At 40.4% G+C, this 16,954-nt stretch overlaps 1 protein-coding gene across 1 annotated transcript in view; it reads right to left on the minus strand.

Annotated features, from left to right (window-relative positions):
- Positions 1-16,954, minus strand: part of LOC135710936 (roundabout homolog 1-like) — a 376,781-nt gene that overhangs the window by 170,252 nt on the left and 189,575 nt on the right. The window contains exon 2 of the mRNA XM_065233660.1: positions 1,736-1,899. Within this exon, the coding sequence (XP_065089732.1) occupies positions 1,736-1,899 (164 nt within the window). The remainder of the gene's footprint in view (positions 1-1,735; positions 1,900-16,954) is intronic.

Below are 16,954 nucleotides of genomic sequence, written 5' to 3' on the forward strand. Positions count from 1 at the left end.
TATTAGCAGAAGTAGCAGCAGCAGTAGAATGAGGGTAGATTACAGTTATAGGAGGGAGGTGAGTGGCAATGTTTTGGTAACACCTCTTCCACTGGAAGGAGGACACCCACCATCGTTTCAGTACAGTTTGTTAGTCGGAAGGAAAGGGTTGAGGAAAGTGAAAGGTTATTCTTACGGCTTACAGACATGACAGAGTCATGCACAGCGTGTGTGACTGTGGGTGCGGGGCACTCCGGCAGCGGTGAACTGCTGGTAAAATATAAAAATAGTAGACTTGTAACATTTATTTAACTGTATGGGGGCGATGGCTAACAGGTTTGGCCATATGCTGCGAGGGGAGGTTTCATGTCAAGTGGATTGTTATTTTATATGGGTGAAGTGGTAGAGGAACGTGCATGTTTGACATTAGAGGCCGTTAAAGTTAAGGCCGTTCATCGACAAATGGATTTCACTTAATGATTTGGCGAAATTTGGCTGCAGAGCTTTTTTGTCAATAAATGTCTAATTCATTTCAATACACTCTTTTGATACGACTCTATACTCTAATTTAAATTTTGCTACAGTTCTCAAGTGACATCAATCATCGCATCCGGGCAAAACACAGATAAACTGTTCCTTAGACAAAACTGCTATCAATCTTTCAAAACATCCAATAAAGCGTCAAAAAGTTAGCATCCTTTTCAAAAAAAAAAGGACCAAAGACGCGTCTTGCAACTTTACAGACTCGACTGGTGTCGATTAATTATTCAACTTTCCCGGGTCTCCTTCATCATCGTCAGCCGTTGTTGCCCTTGGGAACCGAAAACACGATCATGGGCCGGAACACGCTCGAATCGATGGCTTCAACCCAAATCAAATTCAAGGCCATCACCGTCGTCGTCGTCGTTGTCGTTGAAGCAGAAACGGAAAACACATTCCGCATAAATCGTTGTAGGTTCGGAATTTGGGTTCCTCCCATAGGACCACCACCCGTCTGATCCGGGCGGCAAAAACACCGAAACACATTTTCGGACACCATCCAATCTGAAATTCATAATAAAATTCCTTGTCGCTTCACTGTTTCTCCGAAAAAATAAAACAGAAAAGCTATCAAGCAACCAACCGGGACCAGGGAACCTTGACAATGTATTCATCCCATGTGTTTGGTAATAATTCATGACACGATGGTGCTCCTGGTGGTGTTCAACAGACGAAAATGGATGAAACATTTTCAAATTCCACGTCCACTTAAAGTCACCGGGACCTGGCCCAACGAGACAAAAATAGCTTGCCCAGGCCGATGAATGGCCGTGATTCCAATACGGAATAAGCAATTAAGAAAATTAAAAGACATTGATTTATGACTTAATTTTGAGTCGCCGCGCGTCCTTGTCCTCGTCCGTGGGCGAGCGAAGGACTTCACCGAAGGAACAACGGCTCAAATATTTACCCTAGATGATGGAAAGAGAATGCTGATGCGAAGAAACCGTTGCGTTCGTTGGTCGGCGGCTGACACCAGGATGTTTAACCTTTCGCCTGAATCATGACAAACTGAAAGAGCAAACGTTTGCCATGGTCATAATTACAAATCACCGAATGTTTGCCCTACGCCACAAATTTTCGCTAATGCAGCAGCACCAGAAATCATCCTCCGGCAGTTACATGTTTGATATCCACTCGAGATACATTAATCTTCCGATTCGAACATAATTCATCTGGCGCAAAAGAAAACACAACCGACAGCAAACATACTCACCATAATTCATGATGAAAACTAGCAGAAATATCACGAAACACGTCATCGATCTCATATTTTTCCTCATTTTTAGCCTTTTCTTCGTTTCCTCCGTCGTCATCGTCGGCATTGTCGTGGCTCCACAGCGGATGGGGGAAAGCGTTGGCTCCGCTGGATCGGATATCCTGCCAAGAACAAATGTGGAGAGACAGAACGGAACAAAACATTAATGAATGAAATGAATTGCGGTGCAAACGAAGGAACAACGGCAAGTCGAGTGGGGGGGGGGGGGGGGGGTAAATATCGATGCTGTCCGACACTCGACTCGGTGGGGTTCTTTGGTGCAATGTGTGCTGCTCAGCAGGGTCATTAAGAAAATATAATTAATTAATGGTAGGTACTTGAGCTAACTATGGGGAACACCCCAGGATTCCGGAGTTGAGCAAATAACTTGCAGTGATTTGGGTCTATTGCCTATGTTGGACAACAGGGGTTCCAGTGGATGGTGCTGACTTTACGCTAGCAGAGTCGGACATTGGAACGCATTTTATATGGATTGCTTAAGGTGTTTAAAACTATTTAGTGAATGATAAAGAAAGTTAAAACGCACAGTGGGCCAGTAATTTAATCTAGCAGGACAAAATTTATAACGCCCTGGGATTGCAACCAATTGAGCTGCCGTCTTCAGCGAAGATTCGTGGATTGATTAGGACTACAATTTGTTGGATCAAAATAGTTCAAGTTATGGCCGCAAAGATGGTGCAGCTATACAAACTTTTTGATTTCACAACATAGAGGCTTGCTGTCATTGGCAAAATTGTAGAACGTAGGATTTTTTGAAAAGTTGCGCGTCTTTTTTCAATCGGGTCGCTACCAAGAACCATTTTCATTGGGCTTTATCCAACATTGTTAGGATGTGCCCAGCCCACCGTAGTTACCTAATTTTTGCATTCGATCTAAATTTCTTAACCTACAAACCTGCTGCAATGCTACTTAATGATTCAATTATTTTCTACAGTGATTCAACAATTTCTGAGCTAAACCCAATATTTTAAAAATCGGATTAAAATTTTTAGAAGTGAGACCAAATCAGAAACGATTAAGAAAATTTCTTATTGAGGTGACACTTTTAAAAGCAGGTTTAAAACTGAGTCTTAACTTTTTTTAAGTGGGTTTAAACTTTCAAATACGTCATCCATTTTTTTCAACTGAACCTAAACTTTTCTGTTATGTTATTCAATCCTTTTTAAAATTGTCAAAACTTTCCTGAAGTGATCCAACATATCCTGAACCCTAGCTTTAAGGAATAAGTCTCGAATTTTCTAGAGTGAAGCCACATTAGCTGACTTAATCCCTTTCCTAGATGAATCCAAGGTTTCCTGCATTAATTCAACTTTTTCCGAACTGAGTCCAAACTGGTTAAAACGGGTGTTTCCTAAGTGATTCCTAGATTTTTTATTAACAATCTTGTTTAGTTCATCTAGCTTTCCTTTCTTTTTTTTTTTGATTCTTGATTTGTTTTCCCTGCTGAACACTAATGCTACCGACGCCAGGGAGGCAGCTCCCACACCTGGACCCTGCCTATCGACCCATCAACTCATGAACCGGGGACCAACGGCTTTACTTCCCATCCGAAGGAAGGCGTGATCAGAGATGTTATGCCTCAAAACATCCCGGTGGCGCCGACTAAAATTGAGAGGTAATCACGCTTTCCACTACACCACCGGCGCCGCTATCTAGCTTTCCTAAAAGAGTGGAAAGTTTTCCGAAGTGAACCGACACTTTTTTTACCTTAAATTCAAAAACAGAGTCCAACATTTTCTGTTGAGTGATTGAATTATATTTAATGCTAGTCTGAGCTTTCCTAAAGTGGTTTGACTCACATTTTTTTTTTGAAAATTTGGCTAAGATTTTAAAGAATGGACCTTCGTGTGTTTATACCTGATGGTGGATTTTTTAAGTAAGCGCAATTGTTGTAAAAATTGGGCATCCACAAAAGTACGTATTTTTATAGAAATTATGGTTTCTTGATTAGCCAAGTTGGATTTCAGCTCCGATCTTTGAAACACAGGCTTGGATTTTCTAGAATAGACCTTTGTTGTCTGTCCAATGTGAGACATTTTCATGTTTCTTTTTATTTCCAATATGAACATTGCATTTTTCGTTGTCAATTCATAAACGAATTGTATAGATGCGAGTTATTGCCATGTATACCGGATATTCTAGGTTCTCCAAATCGTCCTGGAGTTCAGTTGGTTTGTTCTTCTACTATATATCAACCAAGACTGCAATTATGTATGTAGTATCGAAATATGTCCAAACAGATTCAAAGTGCCTATGTGGATCATGCCCACCTATTTCCGTGTATACCAAATGTTCTAGGATTTCCAAATCGATATTTCGATACTACAGATATTATTCCAGTCTTTGTTGATCTAGTAAAACAAATCATCTGAAATGCAGCACGATTTGGAGAACCTAGATCATCTGGTATACGTGGAAATAAATCATACATTATCCATATAGACACTGCCCAAGTAACAATTTCGGTTTTATACGGGTTCTGTAGACCATGATTTAGACTTGTAGCATGCTTCAAAACCTCCATAAAACTAACAATATTACTTGGGTGTGTGCATCTGTCTGGAAATATTTCGATACTAAAGACTTTGTCCCAATCTCCGTTGATCTAGTAGATCAAATTATTTGAACTCCAGGACGATTTTAAGAACCCTGGACATCTGGATTACTCGGAAATAGATCATGCATGATCCAAATAGACACTTTGAATCTAATTGAACATTTTTCGATACTACATACATTATTGCAGTCTTTGTTGATCTAGTAGAACAAATCAACTGATGTCCTGGATGGTTTGGAAAACCTATAACTTGCGGTACACATAGCAATAAGTTGCGCATAATCCACAAAGTCACATATATATATATATATATATACGATTCGGTTATGATTGGACCGCGAAAAGGTTTATATTAGTAATAAAAAAATATGATGAAAATGTCTCATCATTGGACAGACCCCAAGGAATATCCGTGTAAATACAGAACCGCAACGTAACCAACAAGTGTGACTTATGAATATCTGAAACTCTGGTAATTTCTCGATTATGTGCAGGTTGTTTGGTTTGAATCGGTAAAAATGCGCATAAACTTATGCGCGAAATGTTTTGTTGATAACCCGAGTGCTATAATAAAGTCAATATTTATGGCTCCTGTTATGCATTAGTTACAAAAATCACAGCTTCAAAGAAGTATAAGGCTGACACGAAGGCTAAGAAGTAATGTAAACGTTTGAAATATACGGTTTAGATGCGATGTATAACGAATTTCAAATGTTCAATTTTTTTTTTGGTTATGCTTAATCCCCCCTCCCCCCCCTCGACTGGTGCGAGCATCGATTGACAATAGAAAAACTTGTAATTTGTTCCGGCCTAATTGGAAGATAATTTTTTTTGCTGCTCCTCGAAGGTTCTTATCACACGAGGCACAGTTGTATTTGCAATTCCAAGGTTTTAGCGATCCATCGGTGGGGCGCCTCTGGATTTTTATTGTAAGTGCACCAAATTTTGAAGGGACCTTTTCTTGTTTCGACGACATGACTGGAGCTACTGTGTGAATAACTATGAAACTTGATTTACTCAAATTTTCAGGTTTTTTACTCATGCTGTTCAAATGTTGCAGAACATTTTCGGTGTGTTTTTTTTTTCGAATACACCCTTTATCCTCTTCTAAATGTATGGGGTAAGTGTGCCAGATATGGCACTAGTGTTCCATAAATATGATTTAATGTTTTTATTTCCATGACAATATTTCTGTTTTAATTTTGTATCGAAATGCATTTAAGAAATAATGGAAAAATGTGAAATTTAAGATAGGGCCAAAATTTGTCACACTCATCATACAATCAGAAATTATGATCGTCTTTGATAATGTTATACCCAATTTCCTACTGCTAAACGTGCAGTCAAATTTTAACAAAAAAATTGTGTAAACTACTGTTCAAAAAAAAAAAAAAGATTCAAATTACGTTCAACCTTATTCAGATAATCGAATCTTGGCATTGTCTATGTTCCATGAAGTAGTAAATCCATGCAATAATATATTTCCATTGTTTGGTGGTTGATTGCCCATAAAAATATCAATTCATTGGTTCCTTAGTAGCTTTAGCTAATAAGCTACCAAAGGAAGTCAATGAAAACGCGTGATAAACAGGTTTGCACCCATTATTCCCAAAAATAAAAGAAGAAGCGCTCCGACCGAATCAATTTTTATCTTGTTCTAGGCCGAAGTGAATTCGTTGGCGTTTCAATGGCGTTTCAATGCGTTAGGCCGTGTTTTGAATCCGAAAGCCGAGTTTGGCGTCAAGAAGCAGTGTTAGACTTTAGACAATATCTCAACGATTGGTTTCTCTTTTTACGTACCGGAAGGCAAATAAATTTTACAGCCATTACTAATAATAACATTCCGTTTGGTACTAACTGCGCTTGATTAAGAAAGACTAAGTGCGTTGTAATTTTTTTAGGGTAAATTTTTTCAATGGTTCCAAATGTTCCCTACAACATTGCTCAAGGTACCAAACCGATGGGACAAACATTTTTCAAGTAACAGTTTTCTGAAGATAAGCTTAACATTTTTCAATTGGCTCCTTTCAAAATTAAGGCTCGATTTAAAATGGTGATCTGAAGATGCAAAATGGCATGTTTGGTCATAAGGAACGTTACGAAAATTAATGGATTTGCGATCCTTTATGTATCTACGCATATTTAAAAAAAATAGCGTTTTTCATGGTTCGATAAGTTCTCTGTATTTCTGCTGTCGTTAAGATGTGAAAATCGTTGAGTATTAGAGTTGGTTAGAAATGCTAACAGGAAGCTTTAGTGTGATAATTTATTAGCTAGAGAATGATCTTTAGAAGAGCGTAGGTGGATAGTTCGGTTAGAGTACGGCAGTATGAAAATAGAAAGAAATTGAAATTGAGCGAAGGAGTATAAGTTGTTTATCATTCTCATTTATTAATCCTTGGTTTTTATTCTTCAGTATAATCATATTGAGAACTTTTATCGTTTCCAGGAATTCATGCGCATTTCTTTATAAATAGGTATACATCTTTGTTCTTTTTTCAAAACTCCGTAAATTTCATGATGATTCCCCGATGGTGAACCAAAGCCTTGAAATTTGGTATTGTAGTTTTATCTGGGTCAAACTTTACTTCTTTACATTTCAGGTCAACTACTAGTCCTATATATTGGGTGATTACTCCTTTTATCAATTGTCGTTTTAGATTCAGTGTTGACATTCGGATATTTATATTCAGCGTTCAGCGGTCAACATCGTTTTAACAATAATTTTGTTGGGATGAGTTTACCAACTTTTTATAGCTACACTATGTGGGTTGTGTGTGTGATAGCTTAAAGCTGCATTTTAGAGTTTATTTCATTAAAGATGCGTAACTTATTAATTTTAAATTTGGTGTACTTGCTCTGGAAGTGGTATGGCTTGAATTCCCACTCTACTTCCTCAATTTCTTCTTCTTCTTCCTCGCTTTTCAAGGTTATTGCGTATGGCATATTAACTTTTTGTGTGCTCTCCACTTAGTGTTCTAGATGCACTTCCACAGTTATTAATTGAGAGCTTTCGATGCCTGTACCATTTTTGCATTAGTATAATTGTGTGGCAAGTACAATCATACTCTATTGCCCAGGGAAGTCGAGAAATTTTCCAACCCGAAAAATTCCTAGACCGGACCGGGAATCGAACCCAGCCACCTCCAGCATGGTCTTGCTTTGTAGCTGTGCCTTTACCGACTGAGCTAAGGGAGGTCCACCTCAATTCTATAGAAAGCATATTCATGAAAATTCATGAAGAAAGAGCTGTCGCACGGCATGTTTTTGAGTAATAACGCAATTGTTCCCTACTACAGGTTCCCCCGGGGGTATCCAGTGGTTTCAAGAGCGGCCAATGTGATCAATGATTCACTTTAAGTCTATGGAAAGCATATTCATGAAAATCCATGAAGAAAGAGCTATCGCATGGCACGTTTTTGAGTTAAAACGAAATTGTCCCCTGCTACAGGTTCTCTCGGGGCATCCCAGTGGTTCCGAGAGCGGCCAATGTGGTCACTGATCCATTTGAAGTTTAATTAATGCCTATTCATGAAAAACCATGAAGAATAAGCTGTCGCACGGCATGTTTTGGTGTATGCAACTGTCCTCTGCTCCAGGTTCCCCCAGGGGCATACCGGAGGTCCCGAGAGCGACCAATGTGGTTAATGATTCACTTTAAGTCTATAAAAAGAATATCCATGAAAATCCATGAAGAAAGAGCTATCGCACGGCACGTTTTTGAGTTAAAACGAAATTGTCCCCTGCTACAGGTTCTCTCGGGGCATCCCAGTGGTCCCAAGAGCGGCCAATGTGGTCACTAATCCATTTAAAGTATATCAAAAGCCTATTCATGAAAAAGCTTGCAGAAAAAGCTGTCGCACGGCATGACTTCTTCAATTTAGACCGTACTATAAATTTAATTTAATACTAGCGTTAAGTTCAATTTCCGTTAATTTCATCCGTACTTACAGTGTTTATAATTTATGATTAGTTTTAAGCACTACACGGCAAGTAATGTGAATATTAGATAAGTAGAATAATAGAATAAGGATAATAATACATCAACAACTATGTCAACTTTTGTTCTTCGTGTTTGTTCTTCCTCTTTTCGTTTGACGTTATTCTAAGTTCCACCGGTGACGTTTCCCACTGTCATTTGATTCACCGTAAATGCAGGGGCGTAGCGTTTGCAGCGCCGCCGCGATGAGGGGTCTCGTCGTGACATACCCCCGCCCGTATACCTTGGTGAGGGTTCGAAACTTCTGGGGTACCGAACCCGGGTTTACTGTTAAACTCGACGTCCAATACAGCTAACTTCACTGCTGGTCTACGTAGAATCCCCGAAGATGTCCGGACCAACGCTTACCGCACTCTGCCGTCCCGTCCTGGGAAGACCTGCTCGATCCTTCCCCGAATCATCTGGTTCCTCGTCGTTCCGTCATCACCAACACCAAGTCGCCTACCGCCAAATCGTTCACGTCCTTAAACCACTTGCTTCTCCGCGTGATCACGGGAAGGTATTCCAACTTCCAGCTGCTTCGAAGCGTTGAGCTGCTATCCAGCTGCTCGGTGGATAGGAACTTTCTCCCTGAAGAATTTCCCAGCAAAAAATGGTTGGGTGTCAAGGCCTCTCTTGATCCGCAGACTCCAATGGGATAAAGGAAAGTGATCTGGAGTTGATCGTTCCCTCCGCTTCCAAGAGAATAGTCTCTAATGTCTCGTCGTTTGGTTTTCGCGGACCGCCTAGAACTGCTCCAATCGCCACCTTCACCAAACGTACGTGTCGCTCCCACGCACCTCCCATGTGTGGTGCCGCTGGTGGGATGAATTTCCAAGTGGTTTCCGCGGTAGTGAACTTTTCGGAGAGAGCTTTGTGTGTTGCTTTACTTTGCGCCTTCAACTCGTTGCTGGTGCCTTGAAAACAGGTGGCGTTGTCGGTCCAGAACTCCCTCGGTATGCCTCTACGCATATTCAGTACTTAGTGAGTGAACTACCTCCATATGCACCGCTCTAATCGTGAGGCATGTGAAGAGGGCCACCCAGCGTTTTACGTTGCTTCTGCCCACCTTTACGAGCACTGGCCCGAAGTAGTCCGAAATTTGAATCGTCCGAAATTTGAATCGGAACGGTACCTACGTTCTGCGTGCATGCTGGTGGTGATAAAAAAAACAGCTGAGAACTGTTGTAGTCCTGTCACATTCTCGTGTTGCTGGTACACATGGAATTTTCATGGTTCAAAATATTGATTTAGCTCCACCATGTTCAAACGATTTCAAATCAGCACCTGATCATTCTCACAAAATTTGTTCTCATTAGGATGCGAACTCATACTGCACTTGGCCCTTTGAAGTTTATGTGGGAATTGAAAAATTGAACGGTAGGATAATTAGTTATTAATTGATAAGGAAGATGATGTTCTTCTGACATGGTACATTTACTACTCAGTAGACAAAAAATCGAGGCTATTATGTCATAAGGGCAAGATGCAGTGTTGCCCTGAAAACAGCCGATTAATCCTACCAGCAAGTTATCAACATGGAAATTAATTAATAACAAATTTTCTTGACATTCAACAAAGATGTAGCTAAGAAATTTTCTCGTTAGAGGGGGGAGGGGGGGGGGGGCTCTGATGGACAACTTTTCCGTAAATCATTATGGTGCAGGGCGATGAGGACAAAAAATACACTTTTCTTATAGTAATTCCCATATTAACTTCAAAAAGCCAGTGCAGAATCAGTTCGCCACCAAATTAGTTCAAATTTTGGGATATTAATCAGCCTGATTTGGATGCGATTGATCTTGGTGGATCAAATTGATAGGTATTTTGCTGCTGGCAGAGAATCAATAGTTCGGAGGGCCCTTTAAAAAACTTCGTTGTTGAAATTGATTCGTAAGACTTCATCCATCAGTATTTTCGGGCTTTCAAGCTGTAGCCGACATCACTAGTTAATTCAAACATCTACTTAAATTCGAGAACTGTTCAAATATATTTAGACAAAAAGCATGGTGTGTTTATCCCAAGTAGTAGTCAACCTTAAAATATGATGAGAAATAAGAAAACTGGATTGTAAATTTTGGGATGAATCCAACACTCAACGGTATATGAATGGAAAACCATGTTTTCCAAAATGTTTATTTAGTAGGGTCAATTACTTTAAAAGCTCTGCGGAGCCGAAGGACAAAACAAATATAACAATGGAAATCTAAATTGATTTCCTATATTATTTTTTTTTTGCAACGCATCGAATCTCGACAGATCCACAAACCCTTTCTGCCAAGGATGCTGATGTTCGTTTTTGCATGCTTCATTGGCCTCCTGAGGGCACGTCCATTATCACCACCTCTTCATGCAGCACCTCTACCACTTCCTCTGTTGATTTGCTGATGCTGTCTGACAATGCACCTACAGCCACTACACCAGGGTACGAACTGCTATACGAGTTGCAAGGAATTTTGTAGTTCTTCAAGATACTTCGTGGTACATCAGGGAACTTTTTAAAAGTTCAGGAAACTTTCTTGAAGTGCAGATTTTTCTTTAAAGTTCAGCTAACTTTGTAGAAGCTCACCGAACTTCCGTGAACTTCGTAGAGTTTCTTCAAACTGCTTCGGTAACTCTTCTTCTACGTACCTGAAAAAGTTATAGGACAACGACACTTCATACACCTCGCAGCTTGTAATTGACAGCATGGGCTGAATGAGGCTATTCATACTGTCGCTAATGTGATTAGTAACACTTATGCTTCGTTTGACTCTAATGTTTCGTTAACTGTTTTCACTAGAACACTGTCATGATTTTGAATGTTTCTTTAGTATTATTATTATATTTTGTTTTATGCATTAAGACCAACATATGTCAGATGAATCATGACCTAAATTTATTGAAATTATTTGAAGTTCTGAGATCATGGAAAAGTTCAGAAAACTTCGTAGAAGTGGGAACTTTATACAAGTTTAGGTATCTTCGTAGAAGTTTATTGTTTAATGGCAGGGAACCTCTTTATTATTCAGGGACCTTTTTTATAACTTCAGAGCTTTGATGAAACCTCATGGACTTGAAATAGTTCAGAGAATTCCGCACAAATTCAGGAAATTTCGTGCGTTGAACTTCAAAATCAACGAGACACGCAGACGTGAAGCAAGCTTTAATGAAGTTTTGTGGACTGCGTAATAATTCGAGGAACTGCGTATAACTTCATAGAAGTACAGGGCCTTTTGAAAAAGTTCAGGGAATTTCGTAAAGATAAAAAAAACTTCAGGGATCTTCGTTTCAGTTTAGGGAACTTCATATCAGTTTGTCAGAGATCTTAAAAATCTCAATGAACTTCCTGAAGATCAGCGTTGGAAAAGATCGCGATATTTCACGAAGTTCACCAAGGGAAAAGTTTGCGAGTCATAGTGAGTTTTGGTGAACTTTTCCAACACTGCTGAAGATGAAGATTTTGGACTTTCCTCTAAAATAGGAATGGTTTGTGCAAACGCAAATGAAATGTCGGTCAAAGCAACCAAGTTTCAACAGCCTGTATTTCGCTTACCTATACCTTCCAGAACTTCGAGCTCTGCAGTTCTAGCATTAATCGTAGCACATGAGATGAGGCACATGAGATCAGCGCGAGCCTCACGCATGCCAGGATTTTTTGGTGTCGCATTTGTTCCTCGCTCGTATCTTATTCTCGCGTGTCTCTTTCTCGCTCGTCACATGTTGTTTTCGTTGCGACGGGAGACGGTTTGTTGAGAGTCTCGGCAGCACATTTTTGCACGCACGAGGAAAATGTAACTCTGAACTCACTAGAATTAGCGGCGCCGGTTGTGTAGTGGTAAGCGTGATTACCTCTCACCCCAGCAGGCCTGGTTTCAATCCCAGTCGGCGCCGCCGGGATGTTCTGAGACATAACATCTCTGATCACGCCTCATCGGAAGGGAAGTAAAGCCGTTGGTCCCCGGTTCATGAGTTGATGGGTCGATAGGTAGGGTCCAGGTGTGGGAGCTGCCTCCTTGGGGTTGGTAGCATTGGTGCTCAGCACGGAAAACAAATCAAGGAAAAAAAACTCACTAGAATTGAAAAAAGTTGAACCAGGCCTAACTTTTCAAGCCAATTGAATTCAACTGAGTTGATCATTTGGCTTGCCTAGTCTAAAGTGAACCCTACACGATTCAGGACGTTTATCATATACCTAATGCATTTCTTTTTGCTCAAAATCATAAACACCCCTCCCCCTTAGAGCGTGGCATATTGTGTGCATTACTCCTTATTGACAATAATCGTATTGTCAATATATTCTATATTGACGTTAATAGATCGATATTGACAATATTTCTGTATTCACATCATCAATATTTTTGTCAATAATTCCTATTTGTGTCCTTTTGATGGTTCGTGTGAGGTTTGCTTAAGATGCATGGTTTTGAGTGTAGCAGTGTGGATAATTCCTCTCGTATTATTTTTTGCATGCTACATAAACATAAATTGACATATTTAAATTGCTATTAACATGGAGAAAAGCATTAAACTGTAATACATAAATGTAAGCGTCACGTTAAAAATGTAAAACTGCTGTGGCCAACTCAACTGATTAAAATCACTAAGCTAAATAATATCTCACTCGGCTATTTATATCGTTAGCGTTTGTTTTTACGCATTCAATCTGGTTCTCCTTTGGTAGATAAAATCGTTAGCGTCTGCCTTTCAGTCTATCCTTCATTCCTTCTACTGCTGTCAGTTGCAAGTCTACCTGCAGAGTCACTTAGTTGGATGAATTTACAGTCGTTCGGCAATCTGTTTTTAGGTGAGGATGGCTATTTTGTTTTGTATGGTGCTCACGCGAATGAATGAATTTTCCAATGCTTGCATACAACTAAACCATTACTTCTCAAACTGCTAGCTTACAGAGAAAATCAAATACGCAGACAATTATTCCGTATTCATGACCACGATTCAATAGCAAATAGTCAAAGATGTAGTCAACTCCTGCTCCACGCTATTCCAAGCAGCCAGATTCATTCAGCCCAAGAGGATCCTCTTACTGTGCACACACTTGACATGATATTATGAATTGATGAGAGGTATTTTCACATTTTCACATCAGCCACCCATCGGAGCCATGGCATCTTGTGGTGATTCCCAGCTTTGGTGCACCGGGACTTGAGCACCTTTCCAGCTCCTACGCAAGGAACGAACCAACTAACGGAACCATTCGCTCTCTCGCAGTCTCTTTTCAAAATTCAAGTGGCAACTTCACCGGGGCACATTCCTCCGGGCTTTCTACTCGAATAAAATCATCACCAACAGCAACCACAACCAGCATCAGCATCCAATGAACATAGATAGATGGAACGTCTCTGCGGAGGACAGCGCATCCATGCTCGGCACAAAATAACAAGCTCATTAAATAGTAAAATTTATTCAAACATTCGGAAACTTGTCCCGAGGACTGGTGGAATCGTTGCGATTGTTGTTGCTGTTGCTGTTGATGATGATGATGATGATGATGATGTTCCTCCAACATGCATACAACTAACCTCTCTCTCCTCCAATCCGACTCAGTTATCCAATTAACTTTCCCCAAATGCAGGCCAACGTAACTTTACTGCATCCCGATTTCGAGTACTAACACACAGGAGAACCTTTGGCCGATTGCACAGCATATGGCCGACAGAGAGAGATAGAGAGAGAATTCACAATCCCGTCACTAATGAATTCCCCGATGATACACAATATAAACTAGAAGGCATCAGGCTCGAGCAAGACCTGGGATATGCAGTTCTTCGTGATTCAGATACAAAATTGCAAATAAACAACCGGCAACGAGCTGGTTAGCCTCTGCTCTGCCCGGCTCCGGAAGGAAACTCCTAGAATAAGTTTTCCGTCTTCAATCGGATCTGGGAATGCATGTTTTCCTGCAAATTGTAATTAACCAAACATTCATTGGCAAGAAGCATCGGTTCGGCTGTCGGTTGCAAATTATTACCCACATAGAGAAAGTTATGCAATGCGAGCAAGCAAATTGGGTGACTTGTTCCATAGAATGTATGCATACATTAAATCAACGGAAAAATGGAATTGGATTGGATGGAGTTTCTTCGTGAGAGGAAATACTAAATTCATTCGTTTACCAAGCTACATTGTGTTACATGAGGCCGTCTGTCCACAGGAGATATGTTCGTACACATGTCCCAGTTTCAAACACAAGTGCAATATAAGCTCTCTAAGAGCAAAAGTTGTCGTGAAGAATGAAGTAAAGGAAAAACTAGGAATGTTTGAGGATGAATTGAAAATATATGCAAGATGAAAGCTTGTGTATGACCGGTAGAATCACATTGCGAGAATCTACTTTCAATTTGTGGACCTCACATCTACTAAATTCACTTTGTGGTTGTTTATTGTTTATAGGAGCTTTTATCCACTCTAAGCATAGCGACCTTTGAAAAAAATTATTAATATCATTATTGTGACTGTCAATAGCATAGTCCGCTAACAGCGTATCGTCCAACAATGCACAGTGGGCAAAAATTGACAAAACCGCGACTAAATTGAATATCTCGGCTGCCAACATGTTATACATATTCTCAAAGAAAAAACTCTGCTGAATCGATTGGTGGCGGTCTCATTGGCCGAAGACTTTTGCGTACCGAGAAAGTGGGCCGGGATCAACCCGAGTTCCCGGTAAAGTAGGAAATTCCACTATCTATCGACATAATTTTACACTTTACTTAACGTATATTACTGGAAATTGATAGTACTAAGTATATATTGTGTAAGGACACCATATACGCCCTCAGGGAAACTCTACTGGCCTAAAGGAGGATCCGGAACGACTGATTAAGTGGCTACATTATAAAAAATGTCCTAGAACCTTGTATTTTTTTTTTCTATTTTGTTCAGAATCAATAGATCAAAGCGTATTAAACTAGGAATACATATTTTGGAATATAGTGGCCATATCCTGGTTCACCGGATAATCTGGATTGACCAATAAAAATTAAATTCTTTATTAAATTCGCTTAGATCTCATGATTCTGAACAAACATAGAAAAAATCGCAAGGTTCTAGGACAATTTTAATAATGTGGCCACTTCATCGGTCAATCCAGATTATCCGGTGAGCCAGGATATGGCCACTGTACCCCAAAATATAGTTTCCATATTAAATACACTTTGATCTCTTGATTCTGAACAACATCTCTAGGATCATTTTTATAATGTGGCCACTGTTTGTTCTCAACCAGTTTCCAAACCTATTTTATAGATTCGTGCATAACCCACCATTCTGGTACTACAAATGAGTGCTATACAAATGTAGTAGTACTGGAAATAAGTAGAATAAAAATTAATTACGTTAGTAGTAGTAGCAAATTTGGTTAAGAGTTAATTGAATTATTAGTAATAAATCATTCCAAAACGAGCCATCCAAAAAACCAGACCTAAAGTTGCAAAGTGTTTCCTTTCAAAAGAAGAAGTGACTCCTGGTGGCGGTTAGTCGCAAACCTAAAAGTTCGGTGCAATAATCAACTGGAGTGTTAGCCGATGCTCACACCCCCACTCAGCATAGTTACAGTGCACATTTGATTTTCCCGCTGGTTAAATTTTTAACGGAAATCACGAACCTGCCCCAACATTTTGGTGCCGTGACCAGGATTCGGTTTCCAATTCGCCATTGTGTCCGCGTTCCGAGTGACGCCAACCACCATCATACAAAATTAGTGCTATTGAATTTCCGCCATCGTTCCAAGTGCAACCGACGCCATCCTTGCCGAATAAGAATACGAGATTGAAATACGTTCCTGCTGTTCCAGATTTAATTAATACAAGGCCTATTTGATTCAGGCACATGGTACGTGTAATTCCATAGTGCGCAGATATTGTCCACGGGTGCCTTGAGATTTTTCCGATTTTCTTTACACGCTATTCCGTCCGCTAATCGAGGATTTCCAACTGTGTAGCGAAGTGCCACCATCCAGTGTACCGTAAAACGGTACACCACCGCCCGTCAAGGAAATCATCCAACAAGTTACCGCCGTCGTTATCATCCGTTCCGCCATCCTGCCACCCGCTTACCTGCTGCAATCATAGAACCCCCATTTTGCTACATCGCGTTCCAACCGCACCGCCATGAACGAACAACGGATGGTACAACTTACGAACCGTCGCACCGCCTTAACAGCATCACTGTGGAGAGCCGACCAGTTCGTTTCAAAGTACCAGGCCGATCGAGACCAAGCTCAGGTGCAGCTACGCATCGAGAACCTAAACGACGTGTGGACGGAACTGGAGGATGTTCAGTCGAAAATTGAAGAAGAAGAGACCACCAATGAAGGTAGGGAACAAAACAACCAAACCCGTTACAAATTCGAATCCCTATACTTCAAAGTAATGGCTGCTCTGCGATCCTCCTTACCCGCCAATCCTATACCGACTCAAAGTGCAATCCCTGCCCCTGCTGGTTTATCTGGCATCAAGCTTCCCACCATTTCGTTGCCAGAGTTCGATGGCGACTACAATCAATGGCTGGTTTTCCATGATACTTTTGTTGCCCTAATGCACGCCAACGTTGATGTCCCCGACGTACAAAAGTGTCATTACCTCCGTGCTGCCGTTAAGGGTGAAGCGGCACAATTAATCGA

Source organism: Ochlerotatus camptorhynchus, unplaced genomic scaffold (genome assembly GCF_037179485.1).
Source record: "Ochlerotatus camptorhynchus isolate MF236.1 unplaced genomic scaffold, CSIRO-AGI_Acam_v1.1 ptg000406l, whole genome shotgun sequence".
Taxonomy (NCBI): domain Eukaryota; kingdom Metazoa; phylum Arthropoda; class Insecta; order Diptera; family Culicidae; genus Ochlerotatus; species Ochlerotatus camptorhynchus.